This window comes from Varroa jacobsoni, unplaced genomic scaffold (genome assembly GCF_002532875.2).
Source record: "Varroa jacobsoni isolate VJ856 unplaced genomic scaffold, vjacob_1.0 scaffold_57, whole genome shotgun sequence".
NCBI classification, from domain to species: domain Eukaryota; kingdom Metazoa; phylum Arthropoda; class Arachnida; order Mesostigmata; family Varroidae; genus Varroa; species Varroa jacobsoni.
The window spans coordinates 124,421-149,466 of record NW_019212959.1 but is presented as its reverse complement, the minus strand read 5'-3'; the positions used below and the strand labels follow the sequence as shown (position 1 = coordinate 149,466).

The window sequence follows — 25,046 nt, the reverse complement described above, 5'->3', positions numbered from 1 at the left end:
TCCCCTGTTGAAACATACCCAAACTCGAAGAAGCGCTGCCTAGCGCATAAGTCAGGGTCCTTCCATGTGAGTCGTAGCGAACTGGCGAACGTTTCAACAAAACTACGCCGAGAAAGCCGCCAGACTCCCAGTTGCTATTGTTATATCTGATGGAAAAATGGCTACAGTAGAAAATACGCTATCTTTATAATATTCCTTACAAGGTTTCTTCCCTTTACACACACACACACACACACACACACACACACACACACACATATATATATATATATATATATATATATATAGAGAATGAAACACTCGTAATTTTAAACACGTATTCACTAAAAGTCATGTCCACGTCATAGTGGGTTACATCTGCAAAAAAGTCTGGGTATTTTGAGTTGAACCAGATAGTGGTTACGTATTTGACGGACTCCGTTTAAGGTTTGTCTATACACCTATATTGTTTTCAACCAAAAGTTAATCTGGAGAAAGGCTAAATGCATCTTACTTGTTTTGATTCTGTTACTCGGACACCCATCTGAGAGTATGTATCTTGAAATCCTATCGGCTTTAGGCCACTCTTTTTTGTTTCTATCTATCATACGATATCATGTTTTTTACTTCACGCAAAGCTAAAGAATTACAAATAAAGTGACGCAGCTAAACTTGACAAACAAAATACTCGCTCAGGCCGAGAGAATTCTTACACAACGTACCCCTTTATTATCACCTATTTCCGTTTAGAATCCCAAAGCATTCATGGAGACAAGGTCAGCTCATGATGGATAAACCATACCGAAGTTCTTTGAGTCCCAAAGTTCTAATTAATTTTACAAAATTCAATTCACCTGTTATATACTGAATAAACGATTTCTACCTAACCGACAATTTGGTATTTCGCATGTGATTGTATACTCGTTCTTCCTTGAACAAAAAGCCATTGGATCGTGCACTGCACAGCTGTAACGTAGTTAAAAATGCACGACTACGTTTTTTTAAATCTTCTGTTCGGCAATATATATATATATAGCACGACAGACAGGTTCAATTCAGTGAAATTCATCAATGAGCCCCTATTGTTCCATTTTATAGGCCTCAAGCAACCTATATATTCGTCTATAACAGTGACAAGTGAGAGGCCGGCCGAAACTCGAGGAAATATTTAAAATACAGAAGTCCGATTAGTTAATGATAGCTAAACTAGAAACACGAAAAAGCTGATCAAAACAAGCACCGGTAGGGTAAAGAAGTGTACATTCAGCACGTTCTTGTGAAGCAGCTAGTCCAGCACATCACTACTTCAACGTGAAGCCTCGCATACGCAAGTGCATGAACGTCTTGACGAAGAAAACGCTAGAAATCTTGTGGTACCGTCGAATAGACTTGGAAGAGAGCTGTTTAGGAATTGGCGAATATGTCCGCTTAGAGTTGCCTGTTAAATGCTAGTTATTTCTAATGGTATCTAACTCTGACTCAGCTAATCTTTGGCTAAAACACAGCCTGACTAGAATTGTTACAATTTTTATTCGGTAATCGTTATTGTATTATGACGTCATTGTACATTTAGCTTTTACGGTATATACGACGTTCATACCACTAACACCCACTGAGTAAAAAATCTCCCACACATTTCCTCCTTTAATATGGTGCATCGTTTAATCTAAATTGAATATTATGTGTAGTAGACGATCTGACATTATTCCAAGGTTTTCCTGTATATGTGTTCCGTACTTTATTTTTAGTTAAACTTACAATAAGCTCTTACTAGGCCCAAATGTATCTTCGTCTACAGATGTGTTCAAATCGCAGCAGTAGGGCATAATACGGCTGATTTTCATAATCGCAAAATAGAATCGAGTTCTTTTTACCTGCTCAATCTAACCTCAGGCTTTATCTGAACCTGAACGAGAATTAAATGGCTTGAATGTTACCTTGATTCACGTAGACGATTTACCTAAAGCACACAATAAATCAGGTCTTTCTTCCCTTCATGTCATTCCCTTTTCACGGTCTAGATGTAAAGTAAACATTTCTTCGCTGTGCCTTTTTTACAAATCTGTCTATATTTTCTTATAGCATTTCACTAAATATCCGGTCTTATTGGCAGTTGATTAACCCTACTGTTTTGATTTTCAGCTGCACCATTTCAGAAGACGGAATGGAAAAATTCTCGGAAATCCATTGCGGTTTTAAGCTAATAACATTTTTTCCTGATGCAGCAAATATAGCGTTTCTCCTTTCTACTTGGGTTTCCTTCAGACTCGTTATTCCACCTCCCTCTGACGGCTGTCCTTTCCACGCTGTTTGCCATCTGAACGACGAGAAATACCTCCTTCTCACGGGATGCAGACATCTACTACGAAAGTACATAGATTCATCTGTACAGCACGTAACAGTGTTTCTTCGGCCGTGAGTAAAGCATGCTTTCCGTTCTTGATGCGACTTCGTCTAAAATGATCATCATCATCATCATCATCACCATCACCATCATCATCATCATCATCATCATCATCATTCATGCTTTTTCCCTCATAAACGTAAATCTTAAGACGGATATGCAATATTCTGAACGCTGGACTGGGTGGCGGTCAGTACCTGTACCCCTCCTTATATGTGTAAACATTTATCAGCAGACGAGATACACGTCAGCTTCCACTCGTAACGTCGTTTAACACCTCTATCTAACATTTCCACGTGCCGTCATAAATACAGTCATTGTACCGCCGCCGACTAGCGTCATCAGCCATCACTATCATTATTAGTATATATATATATATATATGATCACATTTATGTACAAAACATCTCAAAGCAGTTATTTTTATGCATTTGTTGCGTTGGTTGAAATTAAGCTTAAGTTGAAACTGTGTGTGTCATCATTCGTGCGTTTGGCCGCGTGTGTACGTAGTTTGCACGCCGGTAAAGGCGTCTCTGTCCTTTCAACTCAAAAGCTAGTCGTCATAGTTGGTATTCTTTGTGGACATTTTGATCTGACCGACTGTGAAGATAAAACAGGTCAATAGGCTCCCTGAATTCAGGATGAGGATCAGAGACAGTGTTCCTGCTTATCCGGTCTGTATCCCACGTTGTACCGTTGCCAATAGACTAAACGATAGAATTCAAACGTACGATCCGAGCAACAAATGTAAAACTGCTTGCATTGCAACGCATACGGCGACAAAACTATTGTACGGGAATGGTAAGTTCCATGCCATTGTCGTCGCACAATTCGCTGAGTCTGTAACACCAACGTCCTAATTAGCAAGCCGTACACCAGTCGAATATACGAAAAACATGAGTAGTAATTGTACTATTAAGGATACTATGGAAAAAAGACAAGCGGCCTGCACATTGCCTGTTACCTATTTGTCTAACTAATAATGAACGGGCCAGACCAAGGATCCATTTATTTTACGGTGTATATTATCACAACACTACTATATATATATATATATACATGCTGAGCATCGCTGAATGCGGAACGGGTAGAATTTTGCACACAAGAATCAAGTATATTTTAACTTTATGAATTTCTACTACTGATAGTAAACTAAATGTAACGCTATGAAATGTTCCTATAGACAATGGAGACATCTTTTCTATAGTTAAATAAAAACTTCTGTTTTGTTATGTTTTTTCAGCGTAATTCGAAAGCGTCGCCATGTTGGCGTAATGGGTAGCGTGTTCGTCTGCTAAACTTGAAGGATAAGCTGGTCTGGGTCCTGATTCGCCGATAAAATACAGTTTGAACTAATTTGACTATTTAAACGCAAAAGTCGCTTCATGACCAAAATATAAAAATACTTATCAGTTTGCTTATATTACTCACATTGTTGACTGAGGTTGTTGTGATCGAAGACGGACAATGGGGGCGTGATCTGATGATGACCATTGTTAACGTTCCTTTGTCCGTGGCCATTTTGTGATCCGTGTGGCCTGTGGCCTTGAAAGTCTATTGGATGTATAACTCCCGGGATGGCACTGTGATGCACAGCATGTGGCCTCTCCGGGCCTTCTACCTCCACGATGCACTTCAGCTGTAGCTGGTCATGCCGGAAATGTGCTGAACGAACTTTATATGAAGACGAGTTAATAGCGAATTTTATGATCCGAAAAGGAGCAAAGAAATATGCCCCAAAAAATAGCCAGCGGAAAGAGCGTAAGTTGAGAACCGATGGCTCGAACGTTAACATCTATTAAAGAAGTGATTACTAATCAAGATAATTATTATGATGACGAGTTATTCCTGCCAATAATAATTTAGGTGGCAAAACTTAGAAATTGCTAAGTAATTTTATTTAGTAATTTATAAATAACAAAAACTCCATATTATTATTACGCTTTAGCATTATGCGGTGTTACACCTATCCTACCAGATTGGTAAACAGTAACCTTACCATTCCGTCTTTTCTAAAAATATGCGATTGTTTTCGATACCAACTTGATGTGAGGCTAAAAATCAGACTAAGGAGGATGAGCTTACCGGTAAACCTAAGACCGAGCGCGGTCCGATATCTGCCTAATTCGTCTTTTTCTGGTTGATAGTGTACAAGGTACTTGTGATGAACCTCTTCGTCGTTGAGTAACCAGGTCATTAAAACCGGCTTGCCTTGACGTGCATATATGCACGTTACATTCATTGTATCTCCAACGTGGTAATGCGTTTGACCCCCGTATATAACCGGACCGTCATCTGGAACTTCTGGGACGATCGTATTGGGTGACGTTGCAAAAGAAAAATCAAAAGGCGTATTGATCGCATAACTATTCGAAGTAGACTTTTCCGCTTGAAATTGCGCCACACTGCATAATGTGTTACTTATAACTAAGAGCTATTTTACCTTCTCGATACGATTTCGTATCGGTTCCAATGACAATCTTCTCGCTGCTTTGAGAGAATGTTTCGGAAACCGTAACCATACATTTAAGCTTCATGACCCCGTTATGGTCGAAATGTCTCCGGGCAACACGAAAGGTCAGGCCCAGCTTTGACTTCATCAGGCCGTGTTCACGGGCTACGGGATAGGTTACCTGTGCGGCGTCGTCTTCTTCCGATGGCTGAAATTTATTAACAACGTATAATAAAGGATAACGCAGCGAATATCCGTACAAACACAAGCTTTAAATAACTATTACACAGCCACAGACACTGTCGTTAATGTTAGTGCACCAAATGCCAACCTCGAGGTGGGCGTTTTCTGAAGCGTACAATGCCAGACCGCTTATCGGTTTTTAATCCTCAAGTTTCTTTGGATTCCCTTAAGTTTCTTAGACGATGCCCAAATAAGTGAAACAAAAATGATAAAGCCAGGGTACGCATTCACCAGAATTCGTACTGGTGCCGCTACAATCCCTAGTTTCGGTAACAAAACACACGCGTTGCACAAGGTCAAGGAATATTTTCAACAGTATACTCAACTGCACAATAATAGGAACGGACCCCTGACAACATCCGACATACGTCAGAGTTCTTATTTAATATCGAAGACATAGTAATCAACAGGGGCCTTTACCTTCCAGACTCAATTTAATTAGGAATTCGCTCCCGTAACAATTACTCTGTGCTGAATCGGCACACAGTCGTCGCCATCGCTTACTATACAACAACTTCCTATAGCGAGAAATGTTTTGTGCGGTGCTTCTCATAGCGGGTTGTTTCTTGGGCGTGACCTAGTATAACAAATAAGCGTTTCGAGCTTTACCTCTAGAGCTGCACTAGGATTGCACCAGATGCGCGTTAAAATCACTAGCGCGTCTCAATTCCTATTCAACAACCCACCTGAAAGGGTGGAATGGTCGTCCGAGTTCCTACAAAGGCCTAATCTTAAAATGATAATGGGTCTGAGATATATGGATAATAAGAGTGGTATGCAAATAAGCGACAATAGTATAATAACAGCGAACGTCGCTTAGTCTTCGATTCCGAATGAGTATTGAAGTTTACAGAGAGTGGGTTAATTATATGCTTCGAGAAGCTCGAGAGCCTTAGGAAGCAATTTGTACATTGATTCTTAATTAAGCTTGATGAACGCATTTGGCCCTGGCATCTCTTAGCAGTATATAGCTATTCCCCTAGTTGGCGAGGCAGCGATTTTAGGTGGTGGCAGCTGTCGACAAAGTCGTATATTTCAAATCTTTCCTGGAATACACTCTATTGCTTACGGTGTCGACTAATCTAGCCGTTCTGAAGTTTTTCTGAACTTTTATGCGCCGTGCTCCTACTATAAAAACTGTAACTTTGTTTGTAGCTACATGGTTGAGATCAATGAGCTCTGCAGTATACTTACTGGCAAATGACGCATTTGTGGACGAACGGAGCGAAATGAACAGTGATGCAGAGCGGTAACTTATTCGGGAGGGTGCCACCAGCTTGAACGACTTGGTCATATTTCATAGTGGAATCTTACATCTTTTGTCGTGTAAATGTACGGTATACTCCGTTGCGAAGGCCTTTGGTCGGGTCAATGTTGACAATAAGTATTGAACAATAGATATTCCACGATCCATAGAGTATTGAAAATTTCCGAAAGCAGTCATCATTCGAGTATCCGTGTGTCTGCTTGCTGATCAGCATAAATGTAGCGCAAAGATGTTGGAAATGGATAAATTGTATTGTGATACTATTTTTAAAAGCCATCATCACGTTTGGGGATGAACATGTTACTCTAATCTTATTGTGTTTAATTAGTTGACTCAGTAGAGGATCCTCTTCCATTAGCCCCTCTGGTCTGAAACAGACTCTTCTATACAAAGCACGTCCTTATGTATTATGGGAAATCGAATCGTTTTCAAGTAAAAAGAGATGTTAGACTGCCATTACTATGTTTCAGAATACGTATTATGTATTCACTGGTACGAAACTTCAGATCGGCTATTGACTGTCGTCTATTATACTGACCGAGATCGTTCGCATTCCCTCTTCCGTTTCGTAAGCGCCAGATCTTTGCCGTTGCAATGGCTAGTTTAAGCGGATTAGTAGATATCCCTAGTAACATTTTCGAACCCGTGAAATATCAGACGTTCGAACGCAAGAATTGGTTTCCTTTTAAATTTTGATACTGTAATGGGTAAATGCGTCATCGAAGAGGAGAAAAGATTATGTCAAGTTCCGATTTCACACTTTCGTCCGATGTATATGGCTCAAGACGTCGGTCTGTCCCTTTACCCACTAAACCGCTAACCATGGGCTTTTTGTACAAGTTCACAGAATATCACGTGCTTATGATCATGTAAACTTTGTCTCTGTTTCACCCGAACTTTTCGTTTACTTGTGACATTACATCAAAGGCTCGAGCGACGTACCGCGCCTCTCCTTGTGTACGTGGCTAATTTTTTCATGTCTGTCTTTACTTCTTGCTCTAACTATACATCTTATCCAAGGACTACAATTTATCCTGTTCACCTGTTCGATTTCCCCGCTTCAGGTTTCCCTTGAGCTATGCGATTCTCTTAAGGTATCTTAGTCCCCGTCGCCAAATATCTTTTGATATCAGCATCTTCTCTGCAATCGGCTTAACTAACGTAGTTTTGGTAATCTGTGTCCGTTCAGCCGAATCTTCCGAACACTTTGGCCCGTCTGCTTTTCTAGAGTCGCACTGAACGCTGATCTGAACTGAGGTTTCGCTCTGTGCCGCTCTGTAGCTTGGGCTGCATTGGCCACCCCATACGCAATAGCATAGACACCCTATATATACCCGAACAGAGGCCGAGAAATATACGCCCTCGGCTTCGTAATCACACAACTTCCATTTATGTACTTTTGACTATGTCAGAATGTTGACAACTTATTTTTACACCTCCACTTATGAGCAATAACCATTCGTATAATATCCATAAGTGTAGTTGTCCTTAAATTAGTGCTTTAACGATACTTTGATACTTGTCGCTACATAAATATACCCAAATGTTTTGAGCGCAACTTATATTCACAAGATAGATTTTTTTTATAAGATGAAATATGACATCAAGTTTTCGCATGCTTTTTTTGTCATATGCGTAAGGCTAGACGCAGCCTCCAGACATTAGGCGCAGCGGGTATATATAAATATGCGATACTTTGTCTGTAGCATCGAAACATCCTTACCCGGTTCATCTTTACGCCTCATCTTACCCAATATGACAAAGACTAACAACGTTTATACCATTACATTGTTATATTATGTGTCTGCTCGCCTTGGGGTATGTCCTCCACCTTAGTCTGTAAAGCAGGTTTAGTCTAGCCGTTTTTGATCCAACGCCTCTGTGCACGTACGACGTTTTTTTCGCTTTTGGCAAGACCTAGGGTAAAAATTTAAAACGGTAAGCTCTCCTGAAAAACTTCGAAGACCATATGATCTGGTAGTGCAGGCTCACGCGATACGTCGCTGCTGACAGGAGCAAGGTTTCTCGATATACTACTCAGAAGACGAGAGCGAACGGTGACAGCCTTTGTTGAGGCCTTTAAAGGGCCAGCAGCCGGAGAACTGCGTCTATAATCACAGCAGTCTGTCATAAAGGGCATATGAGATGTATGCAAAGATAGGAGGAACTAGGAACATAGTCACGCTGCAACAACGAAAATTCTAGCGCCTTAATAGAAAGAAGCAAAATGTATAATTTTGTCACTTATTCAGTGTAGTAAAATGTCCAGTGAAAAGTTAAATAACAAGTATGTCAGGGAGTTTTTTTTCTTATATTATTTCGTATTATGCCAATCATGCATAGTCAGCATAGGACGCTTCTTTTTGTCTATCTATTACATTATGCTACATTACACTGCAGCTCAGCGTGAAGAGTGCCTTGTCAAGATAAAAAAAAAGACACATTTTTAAACAATAAATACGTTTACTAGTGATGCCATTAATATGGGACCACTAAGCGCTATATCAATCGCTTTGTTTTGAATAATTCCAGAATTCAACCGAAGCTCCTCAAGGAATTTTCGCTCGCTAAGATATCAATATTGATATAGAACATCGTGCATGCTGAAGACACTTTGTTACTGCTGTGTCGTTGAAGTTCGTCGCAGAGTAGATACGATTCGAGTGGCCAAAACGCGTACGGAACCCTCGAGTCGACGCCTTGATATTTCCGTTTAAGTCTGAAGTGAGGGGCTGGAGCAGAAAACGATCCGCGTGGTAAAATAGGTGCACTGTCATCGATGGGCTTGGAAAGCAACCACTGTAATTAGCTTTCACTGAACAAAACAAACGCGGAACTAATCGATTTGGCCTGTTTTCTATCAATGCACCCCAGAGTGGCTGTATTTTTCACAGCGGCTGCATGGTAGTAGCCTGGGTTGACTAAATTGTACCTTAAAGTCTTTGTCAGCCAAAATTAACAGGACGAAAGGAAAAAAGCGTAACACGGTCCTGTAAAGTATAATGGCTGAATAGAGCATCGCCTTCGCGAGGACACCTCGTTAGCAAAAGATACCGATGGGTACGGCGACATGCATAAGCATCAATAATAGAAGAGAGATTGCTGCTTTAGGGGCTGCGTAAGCTCATGATAAAGATATATATAATTAGAACATGTACGATGCATAACGAAATGGGTTACAATGTACATACCATTCGAGGTAATGATAGAGAAATATCTCGAGGAAAGTGATAGAACCGTATTGGTTTGTATTACCATTATTTAACAACAGAACTAATAAGAAGAAATAATGTCAGTAACTGATCAAATGCCCATTACGAGAGTCTTTTTGTCGAAAAGCTTAACTGCGTACATTTTCGAAAGATCTTCGTTCGGCCGTACGCCGTGACTATACATAGAATTACTGCGGGGACTCTATCCCTTCTAGTATAGGATCCGATACCGGTAGTACATCATATTATCTTGCCTATAGGGAGCTTTAGCATGAGATAACGAGTGAGCAATTGATGTGTTCAGAGGGAATCTAACAAAATTGAAATTTGTTAAGATGATAATTGAGTGCTACAACTTGCTAGCTGGTCGGAATACCACTCGCCGGCGCCATCATTTAGGGCTGTCAGAGTTCAACAATGAGTATGCATTGAAAATAATGATATCTGGCGGTAATTGTATTGCCAATTATTCGGAAGTTTGTTTCACTACATATCCGTTTCAGTTTATCTAAACGGCTTTAGGTGGCTTGAAGGCTAGGAAGTTATTAACACGGGAATTAGATGACCCTTTACATGTTTACAGTGTCCATCAAAGTACCATCGAAGGAAAGGGGGTTGATCATAGTATTCATAAAACGTCTCACCGAAAGGAAAAAACAAATGACTTCAGATTGAAATTTCTTCCTCATGTTAGGCGAGTCTAACTTTGAAGCTGAACAGACTCCGGAGTAGGCGGTATGAACGAACTAACTTAGCTCTAAAAAGATGAGAGCCGCAGAGACTCCAAAGTAGCGTCGCAAAGAATTTCTTACGGTGGACTGCTGATTGTAAGTCGACTAGCTAACCAGCCGCTTTGTAGACAAAAATGTTCTCAAAAAAGCTCCCTCGTCACACCAAGCTCTATCTAGAAACGTGTAGGACCTCCATACGTTTTTATATATACGCATTCGTGTTTTAAAGGGCACACACTGTACATACTGTTACAAGCAAAAGAGCGCAATAGAATTTCTGGGAATAACTACGTGTAACTAACTGGCTATAGAACTCGTGCGGTCTTAGAGCTTTGGTTCTTACCTGCCGATAAAAAACTACGTCGGCCTACTTCATTCTACTGACAGTGTTGAAGTCTCCCGTTATTTGGCCGATATAGGCAAACTAATAACGAGCAAGCTTGTCTTCGAAAAACGTGGCCTAGTATGTAGTAACCACTGTACGCTATATTTGTAGGGGAACAGAAGAGACGTGCGTAACCCCGATAGCGTGGCAAATAAAGAATGTTCGATGTTGACAAAATCCAAAAGTCAAATTGTATGGGTTGATTCTCGATATCGTATAGTAGCTAAAAGTGCTTGATTTAACAGCGTGCAAGTCCATTTCATGCCAACTAAGATTTACTCTAAATATCTTACTTGAGGCTGGATTTGGAAGCTGGACGAAATATTTTGCTTGCCTTCAAACCCCAACGTCAAACAAGAAACTTTCTAATAAATAGCATTTAATTAATATCAACTTTAGGTTAGCCAAAGAACTTGATTCGACCAAACGTTGTATATACGTACGTGGTCTCCATTGATCAACCATTCGACCACTCCAGCTGGTCTTGAAGGTCCCGCATGACATGTGACGTTCACGACATCCCCGACATCATATTGAGGACGCACTCCTACAATTTCTGGACCTTTTTTCGGTAAAACTGAAATGAAGATATTGAAAAACTCGACGTAATGCCTCACTTAGTTATTCTATTCACCTTCAACTAAATGTTTTTTGTCCTTCGTGTGGAACGGTAAACAGAATTTTTTATTGAGAACACAGACTGACGGCAGTTAATTTCGTAGAGACTGGTATTCTCTCAAACGCAGAGTCACACTATCCAGGGGAATAGCTGCGTGTGGCCCAGACAGCCCGTAAGTGCTTCCCCACACCTCCTTGATAAATAATGCAATCTACAGCAGCGACGATACCCTACAATTCAAATATTGAAGGTTTTGGGTAGACAATCAATTGAACAACAAACAAATTTACATACAGTATATATATAGAAATGCTTGTCAATTTGCATCAGTCTACTCATATGTACTGTATACGACAAGTACAAAGTACCCCGATGTTATCGTATAACGGAGATTTTTTTGACAATTTTCCTTTTCTCGTATAGTGCGTTCGTACTGATATATTTATATTACCGTATATTTTGAGATCCTTTTCTGCGCGGATTGTCTGGAATGAAGGAGCGTCCGCGCTCACCTCACATTTATATCTGTCCTCACTAGATATATCTGTTTTCGCCAGAACTAGTACGTTCATGTTTGATTGCTTCTTCTGTAATAAATAATAAATTCACGCAAACATACAGTGAAAATAATATATTATCTACTATACAATATTGGGCAACTACAATCTTCTCTTCATACAATGACGGGCAACTAGCGACTAGTAGAGAGAGAGAGAGCGAGCGAGCGAGCGAGAGAGAGAGAGAGAGAGAGAGAGAGGTAAATTAAAATTCCCAAACTTTTATCACTAAAGATACACTTACGTCTACATGGACCCCAGGCAGATAGTAAGTTTGTGAAGGAGGTGTGTCCGACGGAATATATCTGTAAAAAAGGCCAAAAAAAGCAGCTAAGAGGATGTCCAGCGGAGTACACATTGGCTACGAGCTCTTAACGTCAAACTTGAACATTTGTGTCCTGAACTTGTGTCTGAAGGAGATATTTCAAGACGGGACTTCAAGATGGGTCAGTTGGTTAGGTATAGCAGCAAAGCGGCCTAAACGCCGTTCGGTAAAATGTCTATCTAATAACTTTTGTCCAATTTGTAGAACTCGTCGCGATTTGGTTAGTCATTAGTGATCAGTGCTGTTAGACCACAGCTCACTTTAGTGGCAGGACATTTTATCTAACGCTAGTGATCAGCTTGCACAGATAGTATTTAAGTGCCTCTAGTTTTGCGACACATAATGTTATAATGGCATCATTTATAGCTAAATACAAAGCTTCTCTCAAGTTTTTACCGGATATATGTTTGTTCGCAATCGCAGAATAAATAACTATTTTCTTATTAGAACGTTTATTTCGAGGATGCAACACACTGAAAAATGTATTTTGGTCTATATAATAATATAATATTTTATCAACTCATAGGTGTGCTTTCTGGATTTCATAGAGTTTTAAGCAGGGCAAATATTTTCTGCCTTCATCGTCCAAAAGAACCACACATGCTCTCAGTAGAATCGAATAGATACTTTTAAGGAAACTTTTTTTAATTAAGACAACAAAAATATAAATTAATAAATGTCCTTCAGGTTAATATCAGATTGAAGAACACCCATAATCTTCCATCTGTGTATATATATATATATAGACTAAGTCCAATTGCCTTCTTTTCACATAAGCTTTGTTAAAACGTGACACGTAAATTATTGCGAAAAAAAAAACGGAGTATATCATTTCTATATTCTTATTACATGAAGTCATAAGTATAGTGTAAGATGCTGTGATATTACTCCATAAAACGATACTTCAGTAATCATTATTTTAGGCGCTGTTGAACACTATAGCGTTATAACGTAGTAATATAGGAATATAAAAATAGTATTAGTGCGTCCCTTAACAGATAAAAAACGAAAAGTTTCAAATTATTCTTCCAAGTCTTCCCTTCCAAATTCCTCCGTGACTTTTGGTTCTTTATATATATATATATATCTGGTATATATATATCGGATCTAAAACAGTAACTTTGTCTATCTGCACCACCAAGAAACAACAGCTTACTAACAAGCGAAGCTCAATTACTTTCATATATACAATGGGTATAATAACACCATATCGACTACTTGATTTCTAGTAATTACGGAGTTTTGCTTGATTTGGTCGATCTTATTGATTACAAATCATAACTTTCATGCTAAATCTACGCTTAAATAAAACCAAGTTTCATAACATGTCCTGCGATGTATTTATTTGACGGTCCACTTGAACCTGGGGACTGTAGAGTATCGGAAGGGCACGTCTTACATATATTATATATTCGTAGAATTAACCGCGGACCTTATTTGTAGTTTTTACGTCCTTTACGTCCTCAAGCCGCTTGTTAGATATCGTTGGATTTTTCTTTAACAAACTTAAGAAGAAGAGTGGGAGCAATATGCGATAGTATCGATTTGGCCGGGCTTAAATTTGAGCCAGCGATGGCCAGGTGATGCTCGTAGTTACCATAGCAAAGGACTCGAGGACAGACATATTAGCCACCCAGATAATGCTGCCCCCTAAAGTTTGTACGTTAATTATAGATAATCGAGCCACCACTGATATAACCGTTAATGTCAATATATTACTGCTTTTGTACCGTGGTGCTGATAGAATTTTTCTGCATGAATGAATTGTTGTGGGCAAAATGAGAGCTGGCGAAACACAAACTAGGATAGTGTTCTGAAGTACACATTATCCACATGATATCATGGGACAGCCTATCGAGTACCATTCAAGTACCCGGGATGATTTATTAGAACGCCTATGTTGCTCTTGACGTGTATCTTGCTACACGGACAGAAATTGGTCATCCTGTTCAGGTCGACAAATATACATACATTTTACTTTATCTTCTTATATAGGTGCTTGTTTTTGTTTCTACATATACTATGCTTTTTTGCTTACGTTTTCATTACCTGAAAAACTCTCTGTTACCCTTGTACCATTTAACGGAATACAGTTGGTCGTTTTCGAGATCAAACGAACAGTTTAATCTAGCCGAGTCTCCCAGAATAACCCCACTGGGGAGGTCAACTCGAACCAGCCGCAATCCCTGCACGCAAGCTGAAACAGCACCAAAGCAGGAAAAACCATCAAACATTGTTAGATTAACAAAATGATACATTATCATATTTGTTTTCGAAGACAAAAGGGGCCATTGTCTTACTCAACGGATCCAAGTGTACGTACATGATAAACGATTATTCTTACTAAAACTACGTGTGTGTAAACTTATGATGTTCTATGGCACAAGGCTGCGCGCTGTTAGTGTTAACTTCCAGCAAAAAAAGTAAGTGTCAATTTGCTTTCAGTAAGGTGATTCTCGTGGATAGGCTGTAAATTCTGTGAATCGTGTCCGCTTAAATCAGTCAAGGGTCATATGTCCATTAAGAGAAGATGCGCTACTTTTCAGGTGGTGCTATATGCGCACTGAATTAAAGTTACAATCATATGGACTATTTTTATATATATATATATATATATATAGATAGGAATTGTTTCGTTATTGTAAAGAAAGTTCTACCTTTGTCGAGAGCTACAAAGAGCTATCGTTCCAAGCTAACATCAGGGAATACTCGAGGGAATATCATAGTGTTCTTACAGTAGACTGTTCGATTCAGTTTTACCGTATTTTGACGAGTATCAATACGTGCCTTTTGACGCATTTTTCTAATATTCGCTAAAGCTTCACGTATTTCCTGGATACAATCATCCCATTCCATGCCAACTACTTACGCAATTGCAATTGCTTGAAATAGCTCTTCAGCATTACGATTAGCTACGAATAAAAGGTCAGTTGCGCCCCGTACCGCTCACTAGCTTCCCCATCAAACCCACCGTTTCGCTAGCCCATAGACAAACCGGCTGGTTCCTCATCCAATACGTGTATATCCATACATCTAATCTGTGTCGCACCTATACATTGCAGGACCCCATACAGGTGACCATGGAATGCCCAGCGTATCCAGTTTCTAAATAAATTGCGCGTATATTTCTTGAATATCTTTGAATCTCCGTTTCCCTTTGTTCTGTGGGTAATTCTTTCACGATCACCAAGCCGGTCCTACCACATAGGGTTTGCTCCGTTATCTAAAGACCTCTCTGTACGCTCACTGCGGCCTCGACGCTCAGTTTCATGATTGTCGCCAGCGGCATAGGCTGCCAAGCAGTGGCTGTCATATTTCGAACAATGGGTATTTCCTCCCGAAGCATGTCGTACCCCGCAAAGTTTTTCAGTGCTCTGTATATGTATTTTGCGCCATAACTATCTTCGCGGCGTTAGCAGCACTACCGGCACAACCATGCGGACAGCCACTGCCCGCGATCGCTGACAACTTCCATTGCATTGGTTGGCGAATTTAGTCGTAGGATAGGCCTGTGCTCGAGCATTTGGCAGGCCTCGCTCTACTCCTAGTGAGGCTTACTACCTTTTATATTCTTAGGTAGATGCCGGTCGTCGGTCGTAGGACGCCTTTGCCGGCGAGTAAAATGGCTCGATGGATGGAACGACGGGATGGGTAAGGCAGGATTCCTTCAGTGGAATCGATAACAAAGGTGTGTGTGCCGACGAACGGCCGGTATACGCCTTCACTAGTAGTGTAGACTAGGAAGAGGAGTATGGACTACGTCACGATCTAGCGATGGCAAGAGGTTCGTAGCGAGCTATGGTCGTTCTAGGTAGATGCCTGGCGAAGGAAGGCAACAGGCTACACAAGGTTCGTGCATGCATGCAACCAACCAACCAACCAACGAATTATACCTCTATAGTGCCTCAAAGCGCGCTCCACCTCAGTAGATAATCATCTATATCGGCCGCGGCTAGGGTGTAGACAGGCCGTCTAGTGATGTGTATTGGTGAGTCTTTGCAGGAGTTTCTTTGAGGACTTGGAGCTCTCGGCTTCTGAAGCATGAGATAAGCCTGAAGAGAAAGGAAAAGGTAGGTAGGATCGGTGAGTTGTTAAGTCAGTTTGTTAGTCGTTCGGCGAGGTCCCTTTCTGTACTCGTCATCGTATGCGGCTAGATTGATCAAAGCACACGGCAAAATGCTCAGGCAAAGCGTGCTGTTGGCAAAATATTGTGGCGGGTTCGATCTCACGCTCCAATTCGAGTCTTATACAAGCAGATAGAGAACGGCAAGCATACTTCGCAGCGCAGCTCATAGGGCTCCACCTACTGCGCCCCCGAGATCTGTGTTTACCTCGCTTCGATGGAAGGATCACCAAGAGACGACTATATGACGCGCGTAGTAGAAATGGCGATTGAATTCGTTTTACGGTAATTATACATCCTGCTATATTTGGAATCAGGCAATAAATATTCGAAATATAAACGCACTGTATTCTGTGTATTTTATAATTCCTAATACAAAATCAACATTACGGTTTAATTCTAACCGTCTCAAATATGCCAATGTTTTTCATACACCACACGAAATCCTTTATGTTCTATTTCTAGTGCTGTTTAATTATGGCGTATATCTGCTACAGTTGAAGAGTTGCCCAACTTCTTTAAGTGCAGTCATGTGTAAGCATTAAATACGTGTCACGTGTTAAGTTGCAAACTGGTAAAGTTAATAGCAATATTGTCACGAATTATAGGCTAACTGAAAGAGCGTGATCCCCAAGATTCATAGTCAAACAAACCGTCTCCTATGCTCTAGTTTTTATATCTATAAGGTATGAATAAACTTATTATTATATAATAATAAAAATGGTGGTAATAATAAAAAAATATTATGAACTAATTATAGGGTGTATTCAGTTTCGCAAAATTACAAAAACAAGCGACAGTTCCTCCCCTTAATCCCACTGCATCGTTTCATATTAATAATTTCATTATCTTCAGTCGTTGAGCATTTCGTCCTCATGTAGCACAACTATGCAATGCCCACTAACTATTTTCTGTTACGCGACCATATTTTCAGCGTTAATCTCCTTTCACCCGTTCTACCCACCTACCATCTTTATGTTCCTTTGTACCTTCACATCGTCACGTTATATTGATTTTTCCCGTTATACTCACACTCGCAGACGCACTACTAGGTTAATGGATACAAGAACATATGCGGGAGAACTTTTCTGTTTGTCCTAACACGTAAGTGTTCACATTCGCGTTCCCCCGGAGCCTCTTAGCGTAGTGGTGACAATATGCATTCGCGAGCAGCGCAGAAACGCATCATTAGGACTTTGGTCCGGCAGCTAGCATGGACGCAGGCTGTGGCTGTCTAATTATGCTAGGGTCAAAAACTATAATTGGACTTATTAGACCTATATCTATGACTTACGACCAAACAGTTCAGTAATGCTGACCTCCTCGACTAACGCATCTCACTTCCGACCTATCGAAACACGTATCCGCGAGATCACGCATCACCAAATGTCCAACGGCTTGCGGTATCCAGGCCTGCTAGGTAACTCAGATTTAGACGACTGAGCGGCCAATTAGCTCGACAACTGTGATATCGCGATACTCTCCTCCGATACCATCACCGAGCTGCGTGATCGAAGTGCAGAAGATAGACTGAGACTAGGGAGCAGTTGATTCATATGGCGTGAGACGCTTGATAGCTAAGCCATGAAGGTTCTATCATGACAGCGGCAGCGCGGAGCTGTCGCCCCTTTTAGCTTCATGGGCTGCATGGCATATCCATATAGAATCAAGGTGACTGGGATCGTCGCACGCTGAGGTACACATAGGGTGTCCACGGATCGTTAAATGTCACAAATACGTCGGACATGCCACGGGAACTACAAAGCGTCAACTGCGGTAGCGAGCAGAGATCTTTCCATAAGCTGATTTGGGCACCTTGATAGTTATTTTATGGACATAATTGATATTGGTGCTATTACGAAAATTGTGGCCGTGTCGACTGCTGGCAATGCTAATGAAGATGTTTCATTTGGGCCCTATATGTTATTTGGAAAGCGCTCTCTTTGAATAATATAAGCAGATAGCGTGCCTGGCGGTTGCTTTGGTGGTGCCCGCTATATAGCGCACATAATTGATTGACATAATTGAATAGCGTGAATCTAATGAGCCACATATATGTAGTTAAGAAATATTAGCATAGCTAACTAAAGGACACATGGCTTCAACAATACTATGTGTTGAAAAATGTATGTCTTTGATTTCACCCTTTAGGTCATCAGCTAATAACCACAGACCCAACTCTATTTTCAGGTAAAGACCTGATCGAAGTAGGGATAACATCGATCGGAAATATTACTTTATGCTCTGGCGTATATTATAAAACTCGCCTTTGAGTGACAGGTTGCTCCTAAGTGAACTTCAAACAATGATCAGCATTCATGTGTTGTCCACCATACCTAGTAGATTTCTACTCTACAAATCTAGGTTTCTAGGCCGTCTATACGCTTCTGTTTTCGTTAGAACCTCACTCGGGCGCTGACTATTCTAAACCTATATATAGACTCGAATTATTTACGTCTGTCGTTGCTCGGAAACATCCGCCGCCATCTGCGCAGCATAACACGACGTACAGCATCATTCAAGAGTATAAACATGCATACGACGAATTGGTTAATAACAGAATTTGAAAATCTTTCCCTCCTCTAAGCATCTCGTCTCGATCATCTCCCGATCGCACTTTGGGGTGTCTCGTCAACGACGGCCCGAGCAAGCCCTATAACACATTTTCACAGGCGCCCCCTATGATTCTAATTTCTATCACCCTGTCGTTGCGTGCACGAAGCACGTCGACAAGTTTTTAATGACAACAGCAACGATGCTGAAAAGCACCCACTTAGCACCCAGCGTAGCTTTCATTTCGTCAAGTGCGGTACGCGGCTGCTTTGCGCTTCTCCTGTCACCTCGTGTATAAATGCGCGTCGCGGGAACGACAGGATGATCGTTTCTATACGGATCGGACGGAGTGCTAGTAGCGGAGTTAGAGTTTTGTGTAACGGATTTCCAAGCCGAGCGCTTCAAGCACAAGTTAACTTTTGGCGCCGTTCGCCGTTAAGAGCGTCGATGATAAATATCGTCGATGATGGGAGTTAGGCTTGCGGGTGCTGGTAACCGAATTGGATGAGAACTGCTTTCGATGTTCGTACAACGTTTCGCTCGGCTGGCGTTGCTGAAACTAACGCCACATTACTGCTCAATACTTAGTACAGATACAGGAAGTATCGGCAAGGCAGGCACAACCTGTTTACCTAAAAACATATTTATAATCCACAGAGCGTTGGTACAAGACACAAGCTCTCAAACGTGTTAGGCTTCATGGCGCTTTCTAGGGTCGGTTGCCACCTTACGAGGTTCGGGCAACTCGGGGGGCGAGGGAAGCGCAAACGATATTGAAAATGCGATCAAAAAAAGAGGTCTCAATAGAGACGTTTTACAACTCTCAATGCTATATTTCGGACCAGAGTAGCTGGCTGGCTGGAAGAAGAGCAAACCTCCTAGCCAAGCTGCTAAAGGTACCCCATGCTAGTCAATTGAGCTTTACACTGTTGATTCTATTTAACCTCTCTGGGCCAGTAGCTGGAGCGTAACATCGAACTTTCACTACTTCCACTACTGTCAGCGCTTGCAGCCTTCTGGGTCCTGGGTCCTGACTTCGTTCCCGTATGGATAGGTGGCGAAGTAAAGGCGATACGGCCTGCTGCTAACTTTCGAGCGTCCTTTTAGCTATAGCTTTCGCCGCTATTGCTGGTGCCTGCCTTTAAATCGTCTTGCTGTCATCACTTTTGATCCTGGAGATCATATACGGTCGAACAGCTCCCCCGGAAATACTTGAAGATACGAACAGGAGTGAGGAAACCAGACTTATGAACGGAGAAAGTTAGTCTAGGATCCTAGGCGAGGAAGCAAAAAAGTTAAGGCAGTTTTGCGTAGAAAAGACAACAAACTGCTCTGAAGTGTGAAACGACAACTTGTACTATTTGATTTCGCCACGGGAGTTAAGGGCTCGATTTTTAAACGTTGCGGCCATCGTTATACTTGAATGTTTATGCTGGGGCTGTATTACTAAAATCGATGGGCAGAAATGGGTAGAGCGGAGCGAGGGGGGTGTAAATAGCTGGAATCAGATAAGGATAGCTTTGGAGTAACTGGTTCAATTTTCGCCTGTACTGAAAGGTCTGACTAGCGCGTGAACGCGGACCTGAAGACATGAGCAGACAAAATGTGTTGAAGGGTAAGCGTTATTTAATAATAAATAAACATTTGCTACAAAAAGTCTCATTTCATTTGCCCATTTGTTTGCAGCCGGAGTAGGCTGATTTTCTGTAGATCGCTCATATTTTATCCTGGGACTTTTTCCGCACAAGCCATTTACCCACTTAATAGCTGCTCCTGTTTCCCAAGATGAAATTTACTTTGGCGCCTAAAACTTTCGATTAACTAAGTGAATCGTAAACCGATGACGACAATTTCTCATTTTCCATACTTAAAAACAAAACGGCAAAATGCAGAGATCAGCATCGTCCACACTAATATATAATTAAGTAGACGAATGTATATACTTAAGTGCAAACTGTGTGGCACGAACGAGTGCGCTTAATGTGTATTTAATGATAAAATCGACGGCGGGACGAAGCCCAAGAGTTGCCCTCTAGAATGCCCTAGGCCGATGCTGACAGCGGTCATTGAAAATTTACTGTAGTGGTTGATTGCTCATGTGAGTACGAGTTATTCATTAAATATCGTTTTTATTTTTAGCACATTTTATTATTAGCATTTTAAAGTATATATAGCTATTCTTATTATTCCTGAAGCTATTCTTGAGAGCAAAATTACTAAGGTTATAACGATTTGGTTTTGAAAATAAACTTGTATATAACGCAGCCTTTTCCTTGTAGGTTTTCTTTGAGTGATGAAAAATCGAGCTTAGCTCATAATCTTCAGATATTAGGCAAATACTAGTTTGACACAAAACACACATATAATAAATAAATATATCTATATATATACACTTAAGCAGCCAGACACGAACGTATATATAGTCTTGCCTAGCATGACCGTGTCGACACTGATTATTTTTTACTTGGAATTTATGAGCCAGTTTATGCTGTCACTGTGTTTTAAAACAACGGATCACGAAAGGCTATGAACAAACTAAGTGATTTATCTGCTTATTTCTAATTCTGTAGTAGAATAGTATACCCGCACAAATCGACTGGCAGTAAATTTTGGGGTATAGCTAAATTGACATGGGTTCGTTGAACACAGGATTTAACATGTCTATATAGGCATCGACGACCCGTTCTTTTGAACTTCATCATCACCCCTTCAGACTCGTTTAAAGGTAAACAAATGGGGTGAGCCCTCGTTATAAATAAAGTCAAACGAACATATTTAGCCCGGTGCAACTTTTTTATCCAACATGAATTTCTTGACAATGATAGCGTCCATGTCTTCGCTTTTCCCTCATCATCCAACTGAGCAATCTCTTCTGTCTAAGGTAACTGCTAATATCCACCAAATCAACTATAAATAGTTAGTGTTTATGATCTATGATACAGTTTTGTTTCTGCGGCAAATGGCAAAAATATCATAGGTAATGATGTTATAGCTGACATCTACTAATCTGTTGTACGTTATTTGTAGTGCAAAAATCTGACTTGTCACAAGAAGCCCGATTTTACTTTTTCTCCCTCATAAGGTACGCCTGTGATTGCGAATTGCGTTAAGGGGTCATGCACGTTATTGAGGTTTTTTGAGCTTCCTCAGTAACTAGACACGTGTTCGTTATTAATTTACGATCACTCGATGTAAATAGGGGCAGACATTACTCCTTCGAGGTATAGAAGATACTGACCGTTATCCCCCTGGCTTTTCAAGCGTTGAATCAGAAGGGAAGGACATGATATCCGTTTGCAAGCAATCTGTTTCCCTACCGTTAGCTCAGATAGCGAGAATTACGTGTGACATTGACAGGTGGCATCGTGTAGTTTTCCTAATAGCTGCTTTGGAATTGCAGAGCTCGATTTGAACAACTGACCACATTCTAGAAAACGTTCCATTAGCAAGAAAGGCACCATGGTCAAAAAAACCTTGTAGAAGTTCTGCCTACTTTTAAAAGTTGCCAGAGTTCAAAGTTACCCGGAAAATGAAGTTACTAGGCCTTCTAACGAATATTATTGTGTATTATTTATTTAAACTTAGATATGAGATGGTTTGTAAGCTCGGATCGTTTCAATTGCATACCTTTAACAGCACAAACGAAACAGGCAAACGGTACTTTTACTTCACTTTCCATTTTTCTAAAACACCTATATAATTCAATGTTATGGGCCTGGATTGCAACATGAAGCAAAATTAATAAATAAAGCAACTTTCTAATAAAATACACTACGTTTTGTAAATGAGATATTGGATCACGCATTTCTATAGAATTTTCGGAAGCGCATTACCTATGTTTAAGTACTAAGATAACACTGTCAATAGAGATAAACTGTGATCATCAATTTGAATTGAATTTGAATGAATCACAATTGAAATTCCCTATCACCAAAAATTCCATTGGATAGTGTTATCTCTGTTAAACAAACGTTCGTCAAAAAATTTTACGCTACAAATTAGATATATCCGTCTTGTGATCAAATTGCTTTTGACATTCATTTTAATAACAATAGCTGAATGATAACTTTTCTTACTTTTGACGGCATTTATGCCAAAATAGCGTATTTTTAATTAATAATTAAATTTTAGTTAAAAATTTGACCTAGGAAGCTTATAATTTCGGACTAAATATGTGACCTTTGGACCCTAAGAGACTCGTGTCCTATCGAGTTTAGATAAGTTAAAATTAACGCGATAGGTCGTACTTAGAGTAGAATAAATTAGCACAACACCCTTTTTTTGCAGTAAATATATATATATATATATATATATATATAAATAATCTAATGACCCCCCCCACACTGAAACACTCAAGCGATCAATCCGTATTGCACCATTCTTTGTACGTTTATCCAAATCACGGCATTGCCTAACTACGGACACATGTTACCCGCGTTAGACACTCCTCCATAATATATAAGTAAAGCTGCTATTATTTTTCCTAGGGCAAAAATAGAAATTGAGCAATGTCCAACCAATCAACCAACGCATACTCCTGTTCTCGACAGAAATGACCACACAATGAATAGAGCTAATGGGGTCACTAGATGCGGCTTGCTGTCATGAATTACTCGTAGCCAATGTTTTACTTAAACTACTGTGCCAATAGGAATAACAGGGACAACGCCAATGCCCGCTCACTAGTCTACGAAAGGCCATCGGTGACTGCCTACAAAGATCGTTAGCGGGCTCATTCTGAACTATCTCCGACGCTATTCTCTTTTCTCTGAGCACACTATTGGTTCGAACAGTATTCTGACCCGTTTTCTGCCCGCGGCCAGTAGCTGTTGACAAAACGTCAGTCGCCGATCAGACGCGTTTGGTGGACGTATCTTGTGCGACAGTCGTGTTGTTGCCTCTCCATCACCGTACGCGGTAACACTGTCCCCTAACCGTCGGTATAAGACCGGGCGAGAGCTGGGTTATTTAGCAGTGATACGAACACGCTTGCGTAACCTATAGAATCAACGGAGCGCGTTTTGTCCATCGAATCTAATCGGCAGAGCCTAAGCCCTTCTCCGTTTGGCTGCCCAATGGCTTCATTTTTTTGCGGGTAGCGCAAACAGACACGGCAACCGCAAATAGCCGATGCGCGTTGAAAGATCTGCCGCCGCTGCTGCTGCGAAACAGGACGTTATTAATCTTTCGTTCGCTAAAGACATATGGACAAATTTAAAAGCAACAAATAGTCTGTAGTTCGTGTCCGAGAGTCCGGGAGTCAATACTGGGAACAATGATATAGAAATTGCTCTCTTTAATCATCTCATTGATATAAATCGTAACAAACGTATGTGCCGTTGCAATTCGAATGTCGGACTCAGCAATTGGCGGGATTTTTTTTTTGGTAGGTGGAAAAAAGTATCTTCAGGTGGAAAATAATGTTAGATTATTCTAATTCATCCATCCGACACGAATATATAGTTATGATATCGTTTTCAGATAATCTTTTTGCGTCGGCAGGCTCTTCTAATACACGGTTGGCATTCTAGTAAATAAGGACAAAAACAACGCGAGGTTAAGGAATAATCGTGTAACAGGCGGGTTACGCGTACTACTGGATAGAGCGTGCCAGCCATCGTCATAAACTTTACCAGTTCCATAACACCGAAACGAAAGCGATGACATACGATGATAAAGAGTCATTTCATTATTTAACGACCCGATACTAAAAGCCATCAATTTATTAGTGGAAATCTATCCCTGCCCGCTAGCGTTATATCGACCAGATTAATGAAGAGTTATGGCAAAGGCACGAATCACGTTAATTTCTATATGAACCCATTTGACAGGCTCAATGGCCTTCATGGAAACAGGTGAAGAACCATAGACCGAAATGCACGAACGCTTTCGTGATTTCTGCATAACTTATCATCAAATGCAATTGTACTCATCAATGATATTATTATAACTGAATGTTTACTACAAACTCCACACACATTACAGAAAAAAATCTTATCTTGCTATATAATCTTTCATGATAACCTTCATCTTTGCACTTATCTTCAATTTCCTTTGAGATTTTCTGTCTCGCTTTATCACTTTGAACCTACTTAAATAATTAAGAAAACACTGCACATTATTAGATTGGAAAGCCAAACTCCGGTCGATGTTAGATTTTTATTGCTTTTTTTTTTTTTTTTTTTTTTTTTTTTTTT

The 25,046-nt window shown here is 40.5% G+C and overlaps 1 protein-coding gene across 2 annotated transcripts in view; it reads right to left on the bottom strand.

Moving 5' to 3' along the window:
• Window positions 1–1,490: 1,490 nt before the first annotated feature.
• Window positions 1,491–25,046, bottom strand: part of LOC111261018 (uncharacterized) — a 27,971-nt gene continuing 4,415 nt past the window's right edge. The window contains exons 2-9 of one of the 2 annotated variants that reach the window (XM_022834181.2): window positions 14,223–14,370; window positions 12,093–12,153; window positions 11,743–11,878; window positions 11,116–11,249; window positions 4,826–5,042; window positions 4,468–4,686; window positions 3,814–4,056; window positions 1,491–3,222 (exon numbers count right to left, since the gene is read on the bottom strand). In XM_022834181.2, coding sequence (XP_022689916.1) covers window positions 3,104–3,222; window positions 3,814–4,056; window positions 4,468–4,686; window positions 4,826–5,042; window positions 11,116–11,249; window positions 11,743–11,878; window positions 12,093–12,153; window positions 14,223–14,370 — 1,277 coding nt within the window. In that variant the 3' untranslated portion in view covers window positions 1,491–3,103. The remainder of the gene's footprint in view (window positions 3,223–3,813; window positions 4,057–4,467; window positions 4,687–4,825; window positions 5,043–11,115; window positions 11,250–11,742; window positions 11,879–12,092; window positions 12,154–14,222; window positions 14,371–25,046) is intronic. The other variant, XM_022834192.2, reaches the window with a different exon arrangement.